At 45.0% G+C, this 16,500-nt stretch overlaps 1 protein-coding gene across 3 annotated transcripts in view; it reads left to right on the plus strand.

The window, feature by feature from the left end:
* The first annotated feature begins 13,885 nt into the window (after nt 1–13,885).
* Nucleotides 13,886–16,500, plus strand: part of CACNA2D3 (calcium voltage-gated channel auxiliary subunit alpha2delta 3) — a 494,938-nt gene continuing 492,323 nt past the window's right edge. For 2 of the 3 annotated variants that reach the window (XM_081848836.1, XM_081848837.1), the window contains exons 1-2: nt 13,886–14,194; nt 14,853–14,934. In XM_081848836.1, the coding sequence (XP_081704962.1) occupies nt 14,085–14,194; nt 14,853–14,934 (192 nt within the window). In that variant the 5' untranslated portion in view covers nt 13,886–14,084. Of the gene's footprint in view, nt 14,195–14,635; nt 14,734–14,852; nt 14,935–16,500 lie in introns of those variants that run through there. The other variant, XM_081848838.1, reaches the window with a different exon arrangement.

Below are 16,500 nucleotides of genomic sequence, written 5' to 3' on the forward strand. Positions count from 1 at the left end.
GTTCGATTTTTTAAAGAAATTGTGCTCCTTCAGCCTTGTTCTCCGTGTTGTTGCTGTTGTCACCATTAGTAAACTTGGCATGTTACGGAGTTTTCTAGGCAAAAATATGCTTTCAAAGAGGCTATACAAATTTGTGTGGGTGGTGGTGCTGGGGAGCTACTAGGTGGGCTAGTTGTTCTCTGAAAGAAAAAAATGCTAATGGCAGAAGTTCAGAAGTGAGGGGATGAGTTCCTTGCCTGGGGACACTTGCCCCCTTGCCCCCTCTCTGGCACTGCCCATGCTATAATCTAAAACACACTATGGGGAAATCCCCTGAGGCAAGAAGGAAGTGTAAGATATAAAGGGATGAATGTGGCAAATGCAATTTAATCCACTTAAAGCTTGGTTCCAGTAGAGAATGAGGATTAAGGCTGAAATCCTAAACATACATACTTGGGAGCAAGTCCCCAGAAGGACTGTTAATTTTCAACAGCACTATAAGGGGATAAGCTGTAGGGCACCCACGGGTGTGTGAGGAAGGGCACATTTTGTTTCAGAGAGGCCGAATCTGAGCATGATTGGTTGACCCAAAATCTTCCTTCAAACTCCTCCTTTTCAGATGGAAAATTCTAAGATCCAAATTTCTGTTATTTATACAACCAGTGTAGAAGTTATTGTAATGGACATGTATTAGATTAAACCATTACAATGTTCTGATTGCTGTTTTACTTTTAATCATTGCAGGCCAAAAGAGGGGAAGAAACCTTTTCCTGGTCTCCCCCCCCCATTTTTCCAGGAGGCCATTCTTTTATATGCCATATTTCTCAATTACAGTTTCTCAATTTTCTCACAAGCTCTCGGGTATCTAGCATTTCTAGAGCAGCGACAACATTACGGGTGCGATGTAACCCTGCCTGCAGTATATAAAAAGATAATTTGCAGACTGAGAATTCATTTTTCAGCTGGACACTCTGAAGGAGCAAAAAAGGGCTCTTCCTCTTCATCACCCCCTCTGTCACTGAAAATTGAAAATAAATTAAAGCTATATGAAACAGGGCTAAGGGTCCAGAGCAAAACTGGCCTGGTAAATTGGATTTGGTTAGCTAAAAACATCATTAACTTAAAGCATTCTAGCTTACCAATGGAATGTGAGCTCTGATTGGCTAGGGTGTGATAACGTGCTTTGATCATTTGCATTTTAACCCATGGTGGGTTTGCTGAAGCAGAATGCAGCCATCTCAAGACATTTGATGCAGCTACCGTATTTTTTGCTCTATGAGACTCACTTTTTCTCTCCTAAAAATTAAGGGGAAATGTGTGTGCGTCTTATGGAGTGAATGCAGGCTGCGCAGCTATCCCAGAAGCCAGAACAGCAAGAGGGATTGCTGCTTTCACTGCGCAGCGATCCCTCTTGCTGTTCTGGCTTCTGAGATTCAGATTTTTTTTTTCTTGTTTTCCTCCTCCAAAAACTAGGTGCGTCTTGTGGTCTGGTGCGTCCTATAGAGCGAAAAATACGGTACCTCAGAAGCTCAATTAACTATCATTTCCTTGGGGCAGGGGCAAACTGTGAGGTAAGATTTTGAGTTAGTAAAGCAAAACACAGATGACAAGATAGTACCTGATATATTGCTTTCACTGTGTTTATCTTTCCCCTATTCTTAAGTTTTGTTTTATGGCCTTGTTCAAGAAATGATTTAAACTGCAACCTGTATCTGTTGAACTAAATTTCTAGCTCAGGTGTTGTTGTTTTTTTTACGACTTGCAAAGAAATTAATGGCAGATCAGTAGGAATAAAAACCTTTTAAAAAACTAGATTACTTTGAAATATTTGTAAGCTTTATCAATAGCATTATTACGTATGAGTTGGAATCATGCAGATTATTGGGTAGTGTAACTTATGAAAAATGTTTCTTGACCTCAGATTTGATCCTGACTTTGTGAATTAGTTAACTAAGGAACTTGCATGGAATTTAACAGAGTTTTAATCCTATAAGCAGCTGGAGAGGAGGAGAGGACAGTGGGTGAAGAAAGAGTTGCGAGTCCCTTTCCCCATCCTCTGGACCCTTTGGGAAACTCAGCAAACCTGCTGAAGCTGGAACTGGGTGTGGAGAATGCAGCTGAATGGGACACAACTGTGGGCAGCCTGAGGAAGTGATGGCCACCTTGGGCCTGTCCATAAAAAGCAGGTCTAGAGTGAGAGACTAGGATGATGTCTACTGTTTCCAGGAAATCTTCTCATTGTGAGACTTTTGTGAGTGAGTTGTTTGTTTGGACCCTTGGTAGGAACCCAGAAGCTGAGAGGAAGTGTGTCTCAGAAGGAAAATGAATGGATTTACAGTGGTACCTTGGTTTTTGAATGTCTCAGAAGTTGAACATTTCGGTTTTTGAACGCCGAAAACCCAGAGGTAATTGCTTTGGGTTTTCAAACTTCCATTTTGAGTTTTCCATAATTAAATGCTGCCGGAAGTAAATGCTTCAGTTTTCAAACATTTCGGAAGTCGAACAGTCTTCAGGAATGGATTATGTTCAAAAACCGAGGTACCACTGTATATCTATTAGTAACTTTGTATTAATGTAAAATGTCTGTATTTTTGTCTGTGGTTGCATCAGTTTTTTTCTTATACCACTTAGAATTTTTAAAAATAAATAAATTGTGAGTGTAGAGGTGGATCTGCCAGAATAAAAGCCCATCTTTTCAGATCTGATTTAGACATTATTTTCCCTCAGGATTCTCCCCAGAGAAACTAGGAGAATCAAACTAGGAGATCTTGCGGTTATCTGAATATGGAATGTTCTTCAACTAGAAGGTAAATGTGAGAGCCAAAGTGAAGATTATATTTATGTGTCAGACTTGGTTGAATGGGTTGATAATAGTAGTAGGAGTAGCATTAGCGGCAGCCGTAGTAATAGTAGTAGTAGTAATAATAATAATAGTAAGAAGAAGAGGCCAGCCTTTACCCGAACATCCCACGATGGACTACAACAATGTAAAATACATTAAAAACAGTTTAAAACAAATTGCAACCATAAGAGATGGGTGAGTCTTGAAAATATACATAGGTGTCAAAGGCCAGGGTAAATAAGTCCGTCTTCAGCATTCATCAAAAACTGTACAGTGAAGGTGCCAGCTGTCACCACTTCCTTGAGTCTCTGAGGGTGGTGGAACCACCAAGAGGGTTCTCTCTGCTGACCTTAACACCTAAGAGGGTCTGTAGATAACGAGGTGGTCTTTCAGACCATTACCATTTCTTCGTGTTTCACCTCAACTCCACAGATCAGTTGAGAACATCAACATTTCAATAGCTATGGGGAAGCTGGAGTGCCCAGCTGTTATTTGAACCCATTGTGTTGCAATTTCACAATCATTTCACCATGACCACAGATGAATCAGTCTGGATCCTATCAGCCCTCTCCGGACATGCTAAATTGATTGAGTGAATAGATCCTTAAATGTGAGCCAAAGGGGAGGAGGTTAATGAGCTTGGGCATGATTGGACTGCTAGATGGTCTAATATGAGGCATGAGGGTGTTGCCAAGGAATTGGGACACCAAGGGTGAAGCTCAACCAGTATGGCAGGGAAATGCTGGGTGCAGAAGAAGCTGAGATAGGAATGCTAAGTCTGAGACTTACTTATGGCCATTCCACACCTTGCTCTCCAATTAAGCAGAGTTGTGGACTATGCCTTCAATTTCCAACCAAAAAAAAGTTACAGCCTTAAGAGTTCTGGTTTAACACTTGCATGAGGTTTTGGAATATTGCCCTCCTCTGCTATTGAGACACATGGGTAGATCAAAACCATGGATATGGGGTGAAAAGCAGATATCAGAAAGTTGGTTATTTTTGTTGATGCTATACACCACACACATCTGAGTAGAGCTTGCCGTATGTAGCTGCCTGAAAATGAAGCACAATAAACATTCATGCCAGTTATTTCATTTTCACTTGCTGTTTCCCCTGCTCCATATGCCCAGCCAAAATCTCCTTCCTAATTTCCTTCTTCAGGTGCAGTAATTGCACCTTTCGAAGCCAAGCATGTCACACAGCCATCCTTTCATGTTGTTCTTCCAGTGTTTGGAATACATGTTTGAAAATGTGGAAATAACACAAATTCCCAGGAATTCAAGGTGTAATATCTGTACATGCCAACCAGTACAGTGCAGGTAAGGTGAAACCGGCACACTTGCCACAAAAAGCCTCTAGAAAAAAAACATTGGGTGGAAAACCTATAGTGTATCCAGGGTGCAAAAACCTGATAATTAGGGTTTTCCCATTCCATTAGGATGTCCTGTTGCCTTTTAAATGTGTGGAGCTATGGACTAAATAGCCTATGATCAATGGATAACCGTTCATCATTCTAGCACCTGTTTATGCCTTTTCTTTTCTGCTCCCCTGGTTGATTGCGCTATTCCAAGAACACCAAATTATAGTAACAGTCTCCAAGTCTTTGCTTGCTATCTGCCAGGCAGCTCTTTGTGAGGTGTGTAATTTCAGGTAAGCTGTTGAGTTGCCAGTCAGATATTAAAGCAGGGATTTGACAATTTTGAGTGTGTATGTCAGAGATGTAGCTCACTATTTTATATGCTAGGTTCTGAAGTTGTGGCTTTTTGTGTGGTCGCTGCATTCAAGAAATATACACTAACAGCACAATTGGATCCATGTCTACTTGGAAGCAAGTTCAACTCAGATTAATTGGGCTTACTGCCAGGTAAATGGGTAGAAGACGATTGCAGTCTTTGTTGGTTGCACTGTCACTTTTCATGCAGCCAAGAGCTCATTCAGAATAACACGAATCAGAAAAACATCACCAAAAACCAATGAAATACCACCCCTAGCCAAAAATATAGATAAATGCACACAACAAAGTGGTTTCTTAAGGTATGAAAATGGTACCTGTCATAGCCTCCATTGTAGGATGTTGATGCAAGCATTCCTTGGACATGAATCATGAGGTGCTAGAAACCCCTTCTGCAGCTAATCATTAGGCACAGAAGATTACACTTTGCCCACCAATAATGTTCATATTTCCAGTTATTCTGCACCCCCTCTTTTCTGCTGGGGTGCTTCTACTACCTAGGTATAAACCCTCTCTCTCACTGTTTGGTACAGCAAATGCAGATGGCTTTGGCTAAGGCAAGCTCCCAGGAGCACATGCTCCCTAGGTTGAGCAGTTGTAGAAAAGAGAAACTGCAAAAGGAAACTCAGGGATTGCTTTGGGGAGGGCTGAACCAAATAAGCTACTTGCAGGTGAAAATAAAGGTTCTCAAGTTTAGGCTTGATTGATGGTGCAAAATATCTGTCTGCTTTGCATACCTGTCATACAGAGAATTGCTCTGTGGCTGTTGAGAGACTGTCTCTGTGCCTAACACACTTCCTTGTTGTTCAACTTTCTCTGATTTTCTTGGAAATTTTAAAATGCCTTGCTTCCTTGTGACATTTTGGTCGGTGCCAATAAAGGTATTGCCCCATTGTGGGTTTTGGAGTTTTCGCAATCTTGTACCTAGCAAAAGAGCTATTAACCCATGGATCTGCTTCTGTTGCCTGCCTAACTTTGTCTAACTTTGCTCTATACATCTTAAGAGAACTAGCCTAGGACCCAGGAGTCTGTTACAGAAATGCTGAGGCTTGAATCCTTGGACTAGAATTAGTTGCTGTGATTTTAAAAGCAACAGCAAATGAACAGAGAAAGGATATTTGGAAGTTTCCAAAGTAACTGATGCATGACCAACAAAAAAGGCACAGGCTTAAGTATTGGAGGTAATTGCTGAAAAGATACAGAACAAACTCTCCTCTAAGAGCAAACTACATGTTTAAAATAAATTAATTTAACCTGGCCACTTTAACCTGCTTGTAGAAAAAGCAGCCATAAAGACCAACTCCAAATGTATTGAAAATCTGGTTCACTTGCTCCCCCGTCCTCCTTCTGCCCTTGAAAATCAAGTAGCACCTCTGGGGGCAAACAGCAGCCAGGCAGAGGGTGATTTTTTAAAGCAGAAAAATAGATTTGTGCTAATATTTGGTTCGGAAGCATATTCCACAGTCTGGGCTCCAATAGCTTTTTCTCCCAAGCAAAAGTGGCCAGGCTAAGCTTGTTTATTTAAATCATGACTAAAGTCATGTGCGGTTCAGCCCTCAAATCGAGTGACTGGAATTCGAAAAAGAAACCCCCCAAGTCGTCTGATGCACCCTCCTAGGGTAAAAGGTAAAGGGACCCCTGACCGTTAAGTCCAGTTGCAGATGACTCTGGGGTTGCAGCACTCATCTTTCTTTATTGGCCGAGGGAGCCGGTGTTTGCCCGCAGACAGCTTCTGGGTCATGTGGCCAGCATGACTAAGCCGCTTCTGGCAAACCAGAGCAGTGCACGGAAATTCCGTTTACCTTCCCACCGGAGCGGTACCTATTTATCTACTTGCACTTTGACGTGCTTTCGAACTGCTAGGTTGGCAGGAGCAGGGACCGAGCTCACCCTGTCGTGGGGATTTGAACCATGACCTTCTGATCATAGCAATACCAGATGGAGGTCAGTTGCTATTTTCATTCCTGTGACTCTAAGAATGTGGGGAGACATATTAGCACTGCATGAAACCTGCTCCTTGACAAGTTTCAGACAGGACTGTTCATGTATCCACCCACAACTGTGGCCTTATTTTCACCAGGGTATTGATGGAGGCAAACTCCTCGTTTCATATTATCTCAGCTAAGTATCTTCATTGGAGCATATTGCTTTGCTGCTCCTGCCAGCCAGAAGGAGGTGCAAGCGTACCAGCCTTCTCATTAAGGTTGGCAAGGAGGGAGGGGCCATTTCCCTCCCTGAGAGCGATGCTATTTTGACCTCTTATATGTTAATTTGGTAAGCCCAACTCTTTTAAGCAAATCCACCATACTTCAAACTCTGTGGGATTATTTTTATGCCTATAATATATGAATATATTTCATTCTAAAATGAAAGGCGAGGAAAGTAATGTAAAAAAGAGATATGCAGAGTATGAAATTTAAGGCACAGCTTCAGGAAAAACACGTCTGCGCAAATGTGAAGCATGATCTGAACCAGAGTGGGAAACAAAAATATGACAGCAGGAGGAATCCAACCCTAAAAGAAGTGTTTGAGGACATCTAGGGCACAATCCTACTCAAGTTTCTTTTTAAAAATAATAATACGCCATTGCATTCAATGGGCTTGCTCTCAGTTAAGGGTGCTTAGAATTTCAGCCTTACAATACAAACAGACTCTGTTGTTAAAAAAGAATGGGTGAAGATTCCCTGTAAACCATGGGCCATAGCTCAGTGGTAAAACATCTGCTTTGCATGCAGAAAGTTTAATCTCTGGCATCTTCAGGTGAGGCTTGGAGAAACCCTAGAGAACTGCAATCAGTCAATATAGACAAAGCTGAGCTAGATGGACCAGTGATCTGACTTGGTACAAGGCAGCTTCCAATGCATGCTAAACAAATTCCTCAAATCCTTTAAGTTTGCAGAAGCATATTTCACATCCAGACTCTATTTGATGAAGGGCACTGTGACTCTCCTGATTTTATAGGCTTAGGCCACATTGGTGCCATGTCTCTCTCCCACCCATGGTTTGCATCCATTATTGCTTTATGACTTGAATATATGGGAATTGGAAGACAGATGATGGTAGGGGATGAAGGTGGAGGATCCCTGGTCTTTCCTTGTGTGTTACATTGCATAACTTACGTATTCTATAGCTTACCAACATGGCTGCATTTGCTTTGTATGCTACCTTTAATTGTTCTGCAATTCTGCATTAATGCAGATCCATTCCTTAAAAACAACAACTCTGCACCACTATAACAGAGGAATCCTGTTGAGTTTAATAGTGCTGTTAACTCCCATGCTTTTGATATGTTGCTTCTTCTAATGATATGCAAAATAACATTTTCCTTGTTGCTACAGCATCACATTGCTGGCTTGTGTTCAGTTTGTGTTCCACTATAAATCACATCTCCTTCGCAGCAGTGATTTTTCCCTAGCCAATTATCTCCCACTTTGTATGTGTGTGTTTGAATTCTTTCCTAGATTTCCCACTGTTGAATGTTAGTGGCATTTCTTTCTGTTCTCCTAAGCATTTAAAGGCTTTCAAATATTTTATGATCTTAAAGATGTAGAACTATACTCTCACTCAAATCCCTTATTAAAATATTGAACAGCAGTACCAGACTGAGGATGGGATACAAAGTATGTCATTCACATAAAATCAGAACTGTAAGTCAGGATTCAAATCCTCAAAGGGACCAGAAGCTGGGGACAGGGTGTAGCTCAGCACATGTTTTGTATGCAAAAGGCCCCCAGGTTCAATGCTTGGCATCTGCAGATAGACCTGGAAGACAGGTCTTCTGTCTTGGGGTGGTGGTGGATGGAAACCTGGAGCTCAGCAGCTGTGTAATATAGACAATAGTTCCTGTGGCCAAAGAACTGCAGGAAAAGACTAGCCAGACCAGCAAGGAAATCTTTTCATAACAATAGGCCAGAGTGGGTCATGTAACACTTCCTGACCCCTGCACAATTGTCTAGCTAATGCTTATTCATTGAGCAGCAAGGTGACTTTGCTGTAGTTTCCCATAATAGACCACCCACACCCTTCTTCAAGTCCGCTAGTTTCTCCCCTGCTTTTGATTAGAGACATTTTAATGATTGATCCATTGCACTAAAATGAAGCAGTACATACTTTTCCTAAAGAGCACCAGAAACCAATACTCATCTAAGCTTTCATGGCAAATCCAAGAGACAACATTGCACCACCTTTCTGAACAGTTTGATCCAGTGCGTAACTATTCCTGTGTAGGCAGTTCTCCTAACTTTGCCAACCTGGTGCCCCAGCTTATGGAGGTTGTAGCCCAAACCACATGGAGGACACCAGGCTGATCCAGATTCTAGATCAACCTTCCTGTAGTTTAAACACATTGGGTTGGATCTAAAGATTCCCATCCTCCAATGAAAATAGCCCTTCTATCAAAGGAAGACCCCTTCCATTGGAGGATGCTCTGCCTATCTGAGTGAAGGAACCTTCCGATCCTCTTCTATATTTAACGGGCTTTCAATTTGGCATAATTTCATTAACAGTTAGAAGAAGAAGAGTTCGGATTTGATATCCTGCTTTATCACTACCCTAAGGAGTCTCAAAGCAGCTAACAATCTCCTTTTCCCTTCCTCCCCCACAACAAACACTGTGTGAGGTGGGTGAGGCTGAGAGACTTCAGAGAAGTGTAACTAGCCCAAGGTCACCCAGCAGCTGCATGTGGAGTAGCGGGGACGCGAACCCGGTTCACCAGATTACGAGTCCACCACTCTTAACCACTACACCACACTGGCTTCTTACAGATTATAAAACAATTTTGCCTTAGTCTAGATCTAACACATGATTATTATATATTAAAAATGTTATCTCCATGGTTGTAGAACTTAATCATGCAAGTTGTCCAATGTTTCTTCTCACTCTGTTGATACATCAATATGTAAATCCTCTCAAAAACCTTCAATATGTCTTTACCTGGCCACCAAACATTCAGGCTTTAGAAACACTGTGATATAATGTTTCAGTTTTGATGTTACTAATGGTATTGCAGGCATAATGTTGGCTGCAATGATCCATGGCTAGAGGAACCATCTTGCTATGAAGCTGTACTACAATGGTGCTCCATGCACCAGAAGCGGTTTAGTCATGCTGGCCACATGAACCAACAAAGCTGTCTGTGGACAAACACCAGCTCCCTTGGCCTGAAAGCAGAGATGAGCGCCACACTCTATAGTTGAATTTGACTGGACTTCATCATCCAGGGGTCCTTTACCTTACAATGCAATGCAGCAATGGGGGTAATTCACATGACTTTTGGACATGCTGCCAGATGCTGATGGTTTCGGACGACCTCAGTGAACAGTTGTTGGAGGTATGGTGTCCTGCCATGAACAACCTTAGGTTGGGTGGGTACACAAGTTGTGCTCATAACAAAGCATGACTTGCATGACTGCTTCACTGCAGGTCAGGGGGTGGTGTACCTTATTTCGCCATGAGGTGAAACAGGAAGTGCTGCTCTGCTGCTGCCGCCTGTACCTCTGGCATCGGTGCTGATTTCAGGCAAGATCGCGCCAAAATTGCACGAGATCTCTCGCATGATTTTGGTGAGAACTCACCTCAAATTAGCATTGATGTCTGCAGCCGAGGCAGTGGGGAAAGTAGGGCACCCAGGGGGTGCCGCATTACATGTTAGCCTCACCCCACCTAATCACTGTGCCAGTACTCATATGTAGGCATATGAGACACTGGGACAGAAGCTATGTAGCTATGTAACCCAGGCTCCTGCAAACTGCCACTAGACAGAGCAAAATAAGCAAGTGTTGAACATACACCTGGATAGCTCACTTGGTGAAGCATGAGACTCTTGATGTCAGGGTCATGGGTTCAAGCCCCACGTTGGGAAAAGATTCCTGCATTGCAGGGGGTTGGACTGGATGGGCCTCATGGACTATTCCAACTCTACTATTCTACGATTCTATAAATTGTGGGAACAACAGGCCAGTGTGCATTGCTTCTAAGGTACATGCACATAAAGAATTGTTGGAGTACTTCACTCTGGCTGTACTAGATAGATACAATATATCACACAGAAACACAAGAATCTGCCTTTTACTGTGCCAGACCACTGCTCCACCTAGTTCAGTACTGTCTGTGTGGGATGTATTATTACCAGAGCAGTCAAGTACCTAATTTTCCTGTTGCGCAGAATGGACACATAGGGGAATGTGGTTCCAGACAGGGAGGACTTCCTGTCATACCTGCTCTGGAGCTTCCTCCCTGTGTGTGTGACCAGGTAGATGGGTGTGAAACTAGTTGACCAGATAAAAGGGCTGGCTAAACAACCATCTCTCTCTTGAACTCTTACTCTCTTACTCTTGGACTCTTGCTCTCCTGGCTCTTAGCCAGTGCATGGCTCAACCTTCACATAGGATGGAGGCCACAAGCAGAAAATCTGAGACAGCTTGGACTTCTTTTCACGGTAACCACAAAATAAAGCCTGCCTTCAGATTACTGCTGTGAACTGAATGTGAGCAAAGCTTTATTCTTACTTTTAAAGAAGACTGTTTTGTGTTGTTATTATTTTAAGAGTGAAATAAAGGGGAAACTTACCAGGAACAATCCAGACTGGACAATCCAGACTGGATTGCTTAATTAAAGGATTCTAATGAATCATCAACTTGCTTCCAATAAGTTGCAAAGGGAATGTACTCTGCTGTTTACTCACTAGCGTGAGTGAGGAGGGGTAATATAAAAACAACATATCATTCCCTACCTTCCTTAACATTCCCACAGTCTGCACTGACTGACAGTGGCCCTCTGTGGTTTCAGATTAGAGACTCTCTTACCCCACCAGGAGGTGTCAGGGATGAAGTCTGGAACCCTCTGTGATGCAAAGCAGATGCTCTACTGCTGAGTTACAGTCCTTCCCCTCTATGCCCAGGTGTGTGTATTTATGAACACCTGGCTGTTTAAATGGAAGCGCATTTTGGCTATATGGCTATCCAGTCACACATTATTATTATTTTACAGTTTGCCAGCTGATAGTGGACACCACACCTGATGACATGGCTCAAGGAAAAGCAGCATGGATTTATACATACAGAAATGTTGATGATCCTGCTCCACAAATAAACATTAAATTGCTGCTGCAGCAGTAGCTGCTGCTGCTTTACCCAAGTTCAAGCATAAAAATGAAAACAGGGGACTTGTTTCCATGAGATGAAACAATCAGTACATACTTTTGAATCCTATAGGCCCAGCTTGATTGATAAAGGTAAGGTTGGCAGAAACATTTCGTTTCTCTCGAGGCAAAATCTCTTATTTAGAAAGACCGTAGCAGGCAGTGTATCGCATTGTAAGCAGAGTGACCAGCATGCTGGAAAGCAGGAGGGCTCATAGGTAGTTAAAAGGATTCAGGCCACAGTCTCATAATAGCACAAATTTGCATATGCTAATTTATATGTATAGATGACTCTGGGAAATTAAGGAGGTGGGCGGCTGAGGTCTCACTAGTGCCTCTCTTTGCAGAGTGCTCAGCTTTCTTATAAGCAGTTTCTTTTCTTTTAAAGTTTTCTAAAAAGTGGGGGGAGTGTGTGTGTGAGAACCAAGACTTGTCACAGGGGCTTGATACTTCTAAAATCCCTGGTGGAGAAGGTAGGATTCTGAACAGAGTTCAAAAGTTATTAAGAAAGTTAGGCATGTGGGTGCCTTGGATACTGCATCCTGAAACAGGAGTGCATAGTCACTGTCACCTTACAGAGAGAGAGAGAGAGAGAGAGAGCGCTCCTGTACATTCTCTCCCCCCCCTCCTGTAATACAATACTAGGATGACTCAGCTCACCTTTAATTCTTAGGATGCTTATTTTACAATCAGGTGGGCAACTGTTTATTCTTTACTTCTGATGCACTGAAGGTAAGAGTTACCAGGGGGAGGTGGAAAGGTTAAGGAGACCAGTTTACCCCCCCTCCCCTAAGTAACTGAAAATAGCATCTTTTGCTTCCTTAGCGCCTCTCTCTCTCTCTCTCTCTCTCTCTCTCTCTCTCACACACACACACACACACATCTTGGCTTCAGTTGTACCACTAGCTCGCGATCCTGCCCCTCACCCCTTACCAAGGGGATTCCTCCACAAGGCCAGATTAATAATTTATTCCCCGGCTCCAGCAGTCACTTAGGCTCGCATTGATTTCCTTGTGCTGCATTTCCTCCCGTTCATCGGATCCTCCCCCCCCTCCCCGCGCTTCACCCACCCGGGTTCCCGTCCAGATCTCTCGGATCTTGCCTCGCCGCAGCCGAGGGAGCCTCCGCCGAGCACATCATGCTTGCCGGCGACCCGCGCGGCGACCCGCTTGGCGGGGAGCTCAGAAGGCCCTTCCGCCCGCGCGGGCTGCTGACCTGAAGGGCCGAGGGGGCGCCCGCAGGTTGGCTCCTCGTCAGCGCGATGCAGGAGGGCCGAGCGGCAGGGAGCGACCTTGCGCGCCTTCCTCGCCCTCCCTCCTCCCGCTCCTCCGCCTCCTCCCTCCCGCGCTGCGACTTGGAAGTGCCGCGGGTGGAAGAGGTGAAGCGATCCCCTCAGCCCTTCATCGCCGGGGCCGCCTTAACCGGGGCTTGTCACGCAGGAGCGCGCTGCCTGAAACTGACCAGGTCTCTTCCTCCGGCGGCGGCGGCGGCGGCGGCGGGGCTGCGGTTCTGGCGGCGACGCCTTTCCCTCCGGCTCCCTGCTGCCGCTGATCCCAACGCGGATCGTCCTGCCTCCCGTCCTGCACTTTTTCCTGCGGACTTGCTCCGCTTCTGCCGCCTTGGAGACACTTTCGGCCCTGGCTCGCTCTTCTTCTTCTTCTTCTTCTTCTTCCTCCTCCTGCTGCTCCTCCCTCCCCCTGCGATGCCTGCCTGACGGCGCGCACCATCTCCTTAAAAGGCGGCCGACGCCGCGCCGCTCTCCACCAGGGTATATTAGCAGCGCGGACTTGATTTGGGACGAAGGCTGCGCTGGAGCTGCGCAGCGCTGAATGAACGCAGAGAGAGAGAGAGAGAGAGAGGGAGGCGGGCGAGAGAGAGGGAGAGGGAGGCGCGCGTACACACGTCGCCCAAAAGGGGACGGAGGGAGGGACCTCTTTGCGTTTCCCTGGGCAAAGTGAGCCGCGCTTCGGCCGCCGAGCTCCTCCCCACCTGACCCTCGACGACAGCGAGCTCCCTCCTTCCCGCCCAAACCTGCCGGGCTCTGCACTTCAAGGCGCCGGCGGGAGCAGCCACGAGGTCACTCGCGGAAGTAACTCCGGCGCGCCGCCGACTGCGGAGCCGAGTTGTGGTTGCCCAGCAGCGTGGCAAGCCGGTGGGGCGGGTTGCCGAGGACACCCCATTTCTCCTCACCCGCCTCAGGAACTGGAGCGAAGCCAGCCAGCCAGCCGCCCCGCTCGCGGAGCTGAGGAGAAGAGGATGGCGCCGTGACTCCGCGCCCCGGCTCCGCGCTCGCTCGCTCGCCCGCCCGCTCGCTTTTCCCTCTCCGCCGCCGCCGCCGCCGCCGCGCAAGCCGAGAGCAGCGTCGCTGGGAAGGCACGCCGAGGAGCGACACCATGCCCGGGCTCGGGAGGGCTTCCGCGGGGCTCCTCGCCCTCTTCGGGGCAGGTGTTTGCCTCAGCCTGGTGGCCTTGGCCGGCTCGGAGCAGCAGATCCCCTTGGCCGTGTAAGTGTCGCAGGGAGAGCGGGGTGGCCGAAATGGGTTGGCATGGATGGCTCCTTGTCTCTCCCCGTTTTGATTTGGGCTTGCGGGAAACGGAGCTTTATTTCTTATTATTTCCCAAATTTCCCTCCGCGGGGGAACTTTGGGCCGGCAACTGGCCGGACACGCTCGACTCGCTCCTCGCCCGCAGTCCCGCTTCAGCCGAGGAGCTCAGGGACAAGCGAATAAACACAAATACGGAGCTCTTGACAAACGCCGCCGCCGCCGCTGCTGCAGAGCGAGGTTTTGTTTTGATAAAGTTTCATCTCCGGCAAGTTTGACGAAAGAGGCCTCCCCACTCCCCTCGCCTTGCCTAGTGGAATAGCTCAACGGGGAGGGGGGGGGGTTTCAAACTGAGAAAGCGCACCCTTCCTGCTTTGAAATAACAAATAGTTTTGTGGCACCAGGAAGACTAAGCGAATGTCTTGTGGCTGTGAGCTTCTGTGGACCACAGTCTGCTTCCTCAGAGGTGCGCACTGTAGTCCTGAGCTGCAGGTATATATGTGAGTTGCAGCTAGCTCAGATTGTGAGTGGAGTGGTGGTGTTGTTGTTATTGTTGTTAACTGTCATGCGTTACTACATTTGCCCTCCGTTCGCATTTTAATTCTTTCTCTCTTTGCAGTGTGAAACTCTGGGCCTCTGCATTTGGTGGGGAGATCAGATCCATCGCAGCGAAATACTCAGGTTCCCAACTTCTGCAGAAGGTAAGGATCGCTTCAGGTGTACGCACGGGAGTGATGGATTTTGTGCTGAAAATGGAATCCGGTTTGGTACCCTGAAGAAACAGGAACGACATCTTTCAGTCAGAGGAGATTCTCCGCTCCTCCCCTCCCTCCACACTTTTAACTGCCTGCTGTCTTTTTACACACTGCAGAGACTATAGACTTCACCGTGCACTGGTTATTTTTAGATTACTCTCCCTTTTTTAAACGGAGCCCACCCAGATGACTTTGTCTCTCTGTGGTGGAGCTATTTAGATTTAGAAGTGTGCCTGGCTTTTGTTTTGCTTCCTAGGTGGGGATTATGATGTTAGCAGCAGTTTTTCTGTGTAAACACACATGCACACACACACACACACACACAGTTCATTCAAGAGGTACAAAAACCGGGCAAATTTTATTTTGCTCTCTCTGGCTGTACTTTGTTGCAATGGGTGGGGGGTGGGGGACCCAAAGGCTTGACTATTGTTTGTCATCTCTGCAGTTTTTACAATCCTATTATTCCTCCAATCATCTCAGGCCAGTGCTGGGATGTATTACATCATTACAGATAAGGAGAATGAATGTGGTTATCTTCCTGCTCAGCTGCACAGCTGGGTAATAAGCTTGTGAAGTAGTGCAAAAACTTGAGAAATTGGGCTAAGTCTCCATAATTCTGGAGAGTAATGAGAATGGAGAATAGATTATTAGACCTTTTATAGATTATTAGAGCTTGCATCTGGTCTCATTTAAACATGCAACCTTATATTAAAATCCTGCTTTCAGATAACCTGTGTTTAAATATAGCTGTTGATGAATTAAAAATAAATGAGAAATCCAGGCCGGTGGTAAGTTGAAAAAGGGCTCCGGGGTTGCAGTTCCGCATGATTTGAAGACATGAGCTTTCGAAGTGAAATTCAGCTATCCAGATGCAATTTTTAGAGCTTGGATTGAAATGATTCAATGGACCAAGTTAAACTTTAAATAGATTTTTTTAAAAAAACCCAAATAAATAAGATTTTGCTCCGAACAAAGAATGTGCTGTGTATTTTGCATGGTAAGGGTTAGTGCCATTCAAATCAGTGAATTGAAACAGTTTGCTATTGATAAGAGTGCCCTTGCTCCTGTGTTGTGTTGGTAAGGCAAAGAAACTTTTATGCTTCACTAATTACTGTTAGTGCAGTAAACTTAATGGCTGTTAAAGAAACATAACAACTGAGCAGAAAATACTCTTCCTCTCAATGTTACTTAGTATTTGAAAACCGAGATTTTTAAAAAGTATAACAGTTATGGCAGAACACAGTTCTGGGCCTGAGGTCTTTTGAAATATTTCCAAATTATTTAAGCTTTTTTATACACCAAAGTGGAATACTCAGCATTTATTAAATAATGCTTCCTTCACTGACAGAATTTTTCTGTGGATACTGTGTAAAAACACCCCTTCCAGTTTTTTGTTTTTTGTTTAAAAAGGATGGTATGGGTAAATGTCTAAAAACAGTATATACAGGCTTCCTAATCTTCTTAAAATGTACTTTAAAAAAAGAGTTATTATCCAAGATATACAGTCCTTAA

This window comes from Podarcis erhardii (assembly GCF_964252035.2).
Source record: "Podarcis erhardii genome assembly, chromosome: 2".
NCBI lineage: Eukaryota > Metazoa > Chordata > Lepidosauria > Squamata > Lacertidae > Podarcis > Podarcis erhardii.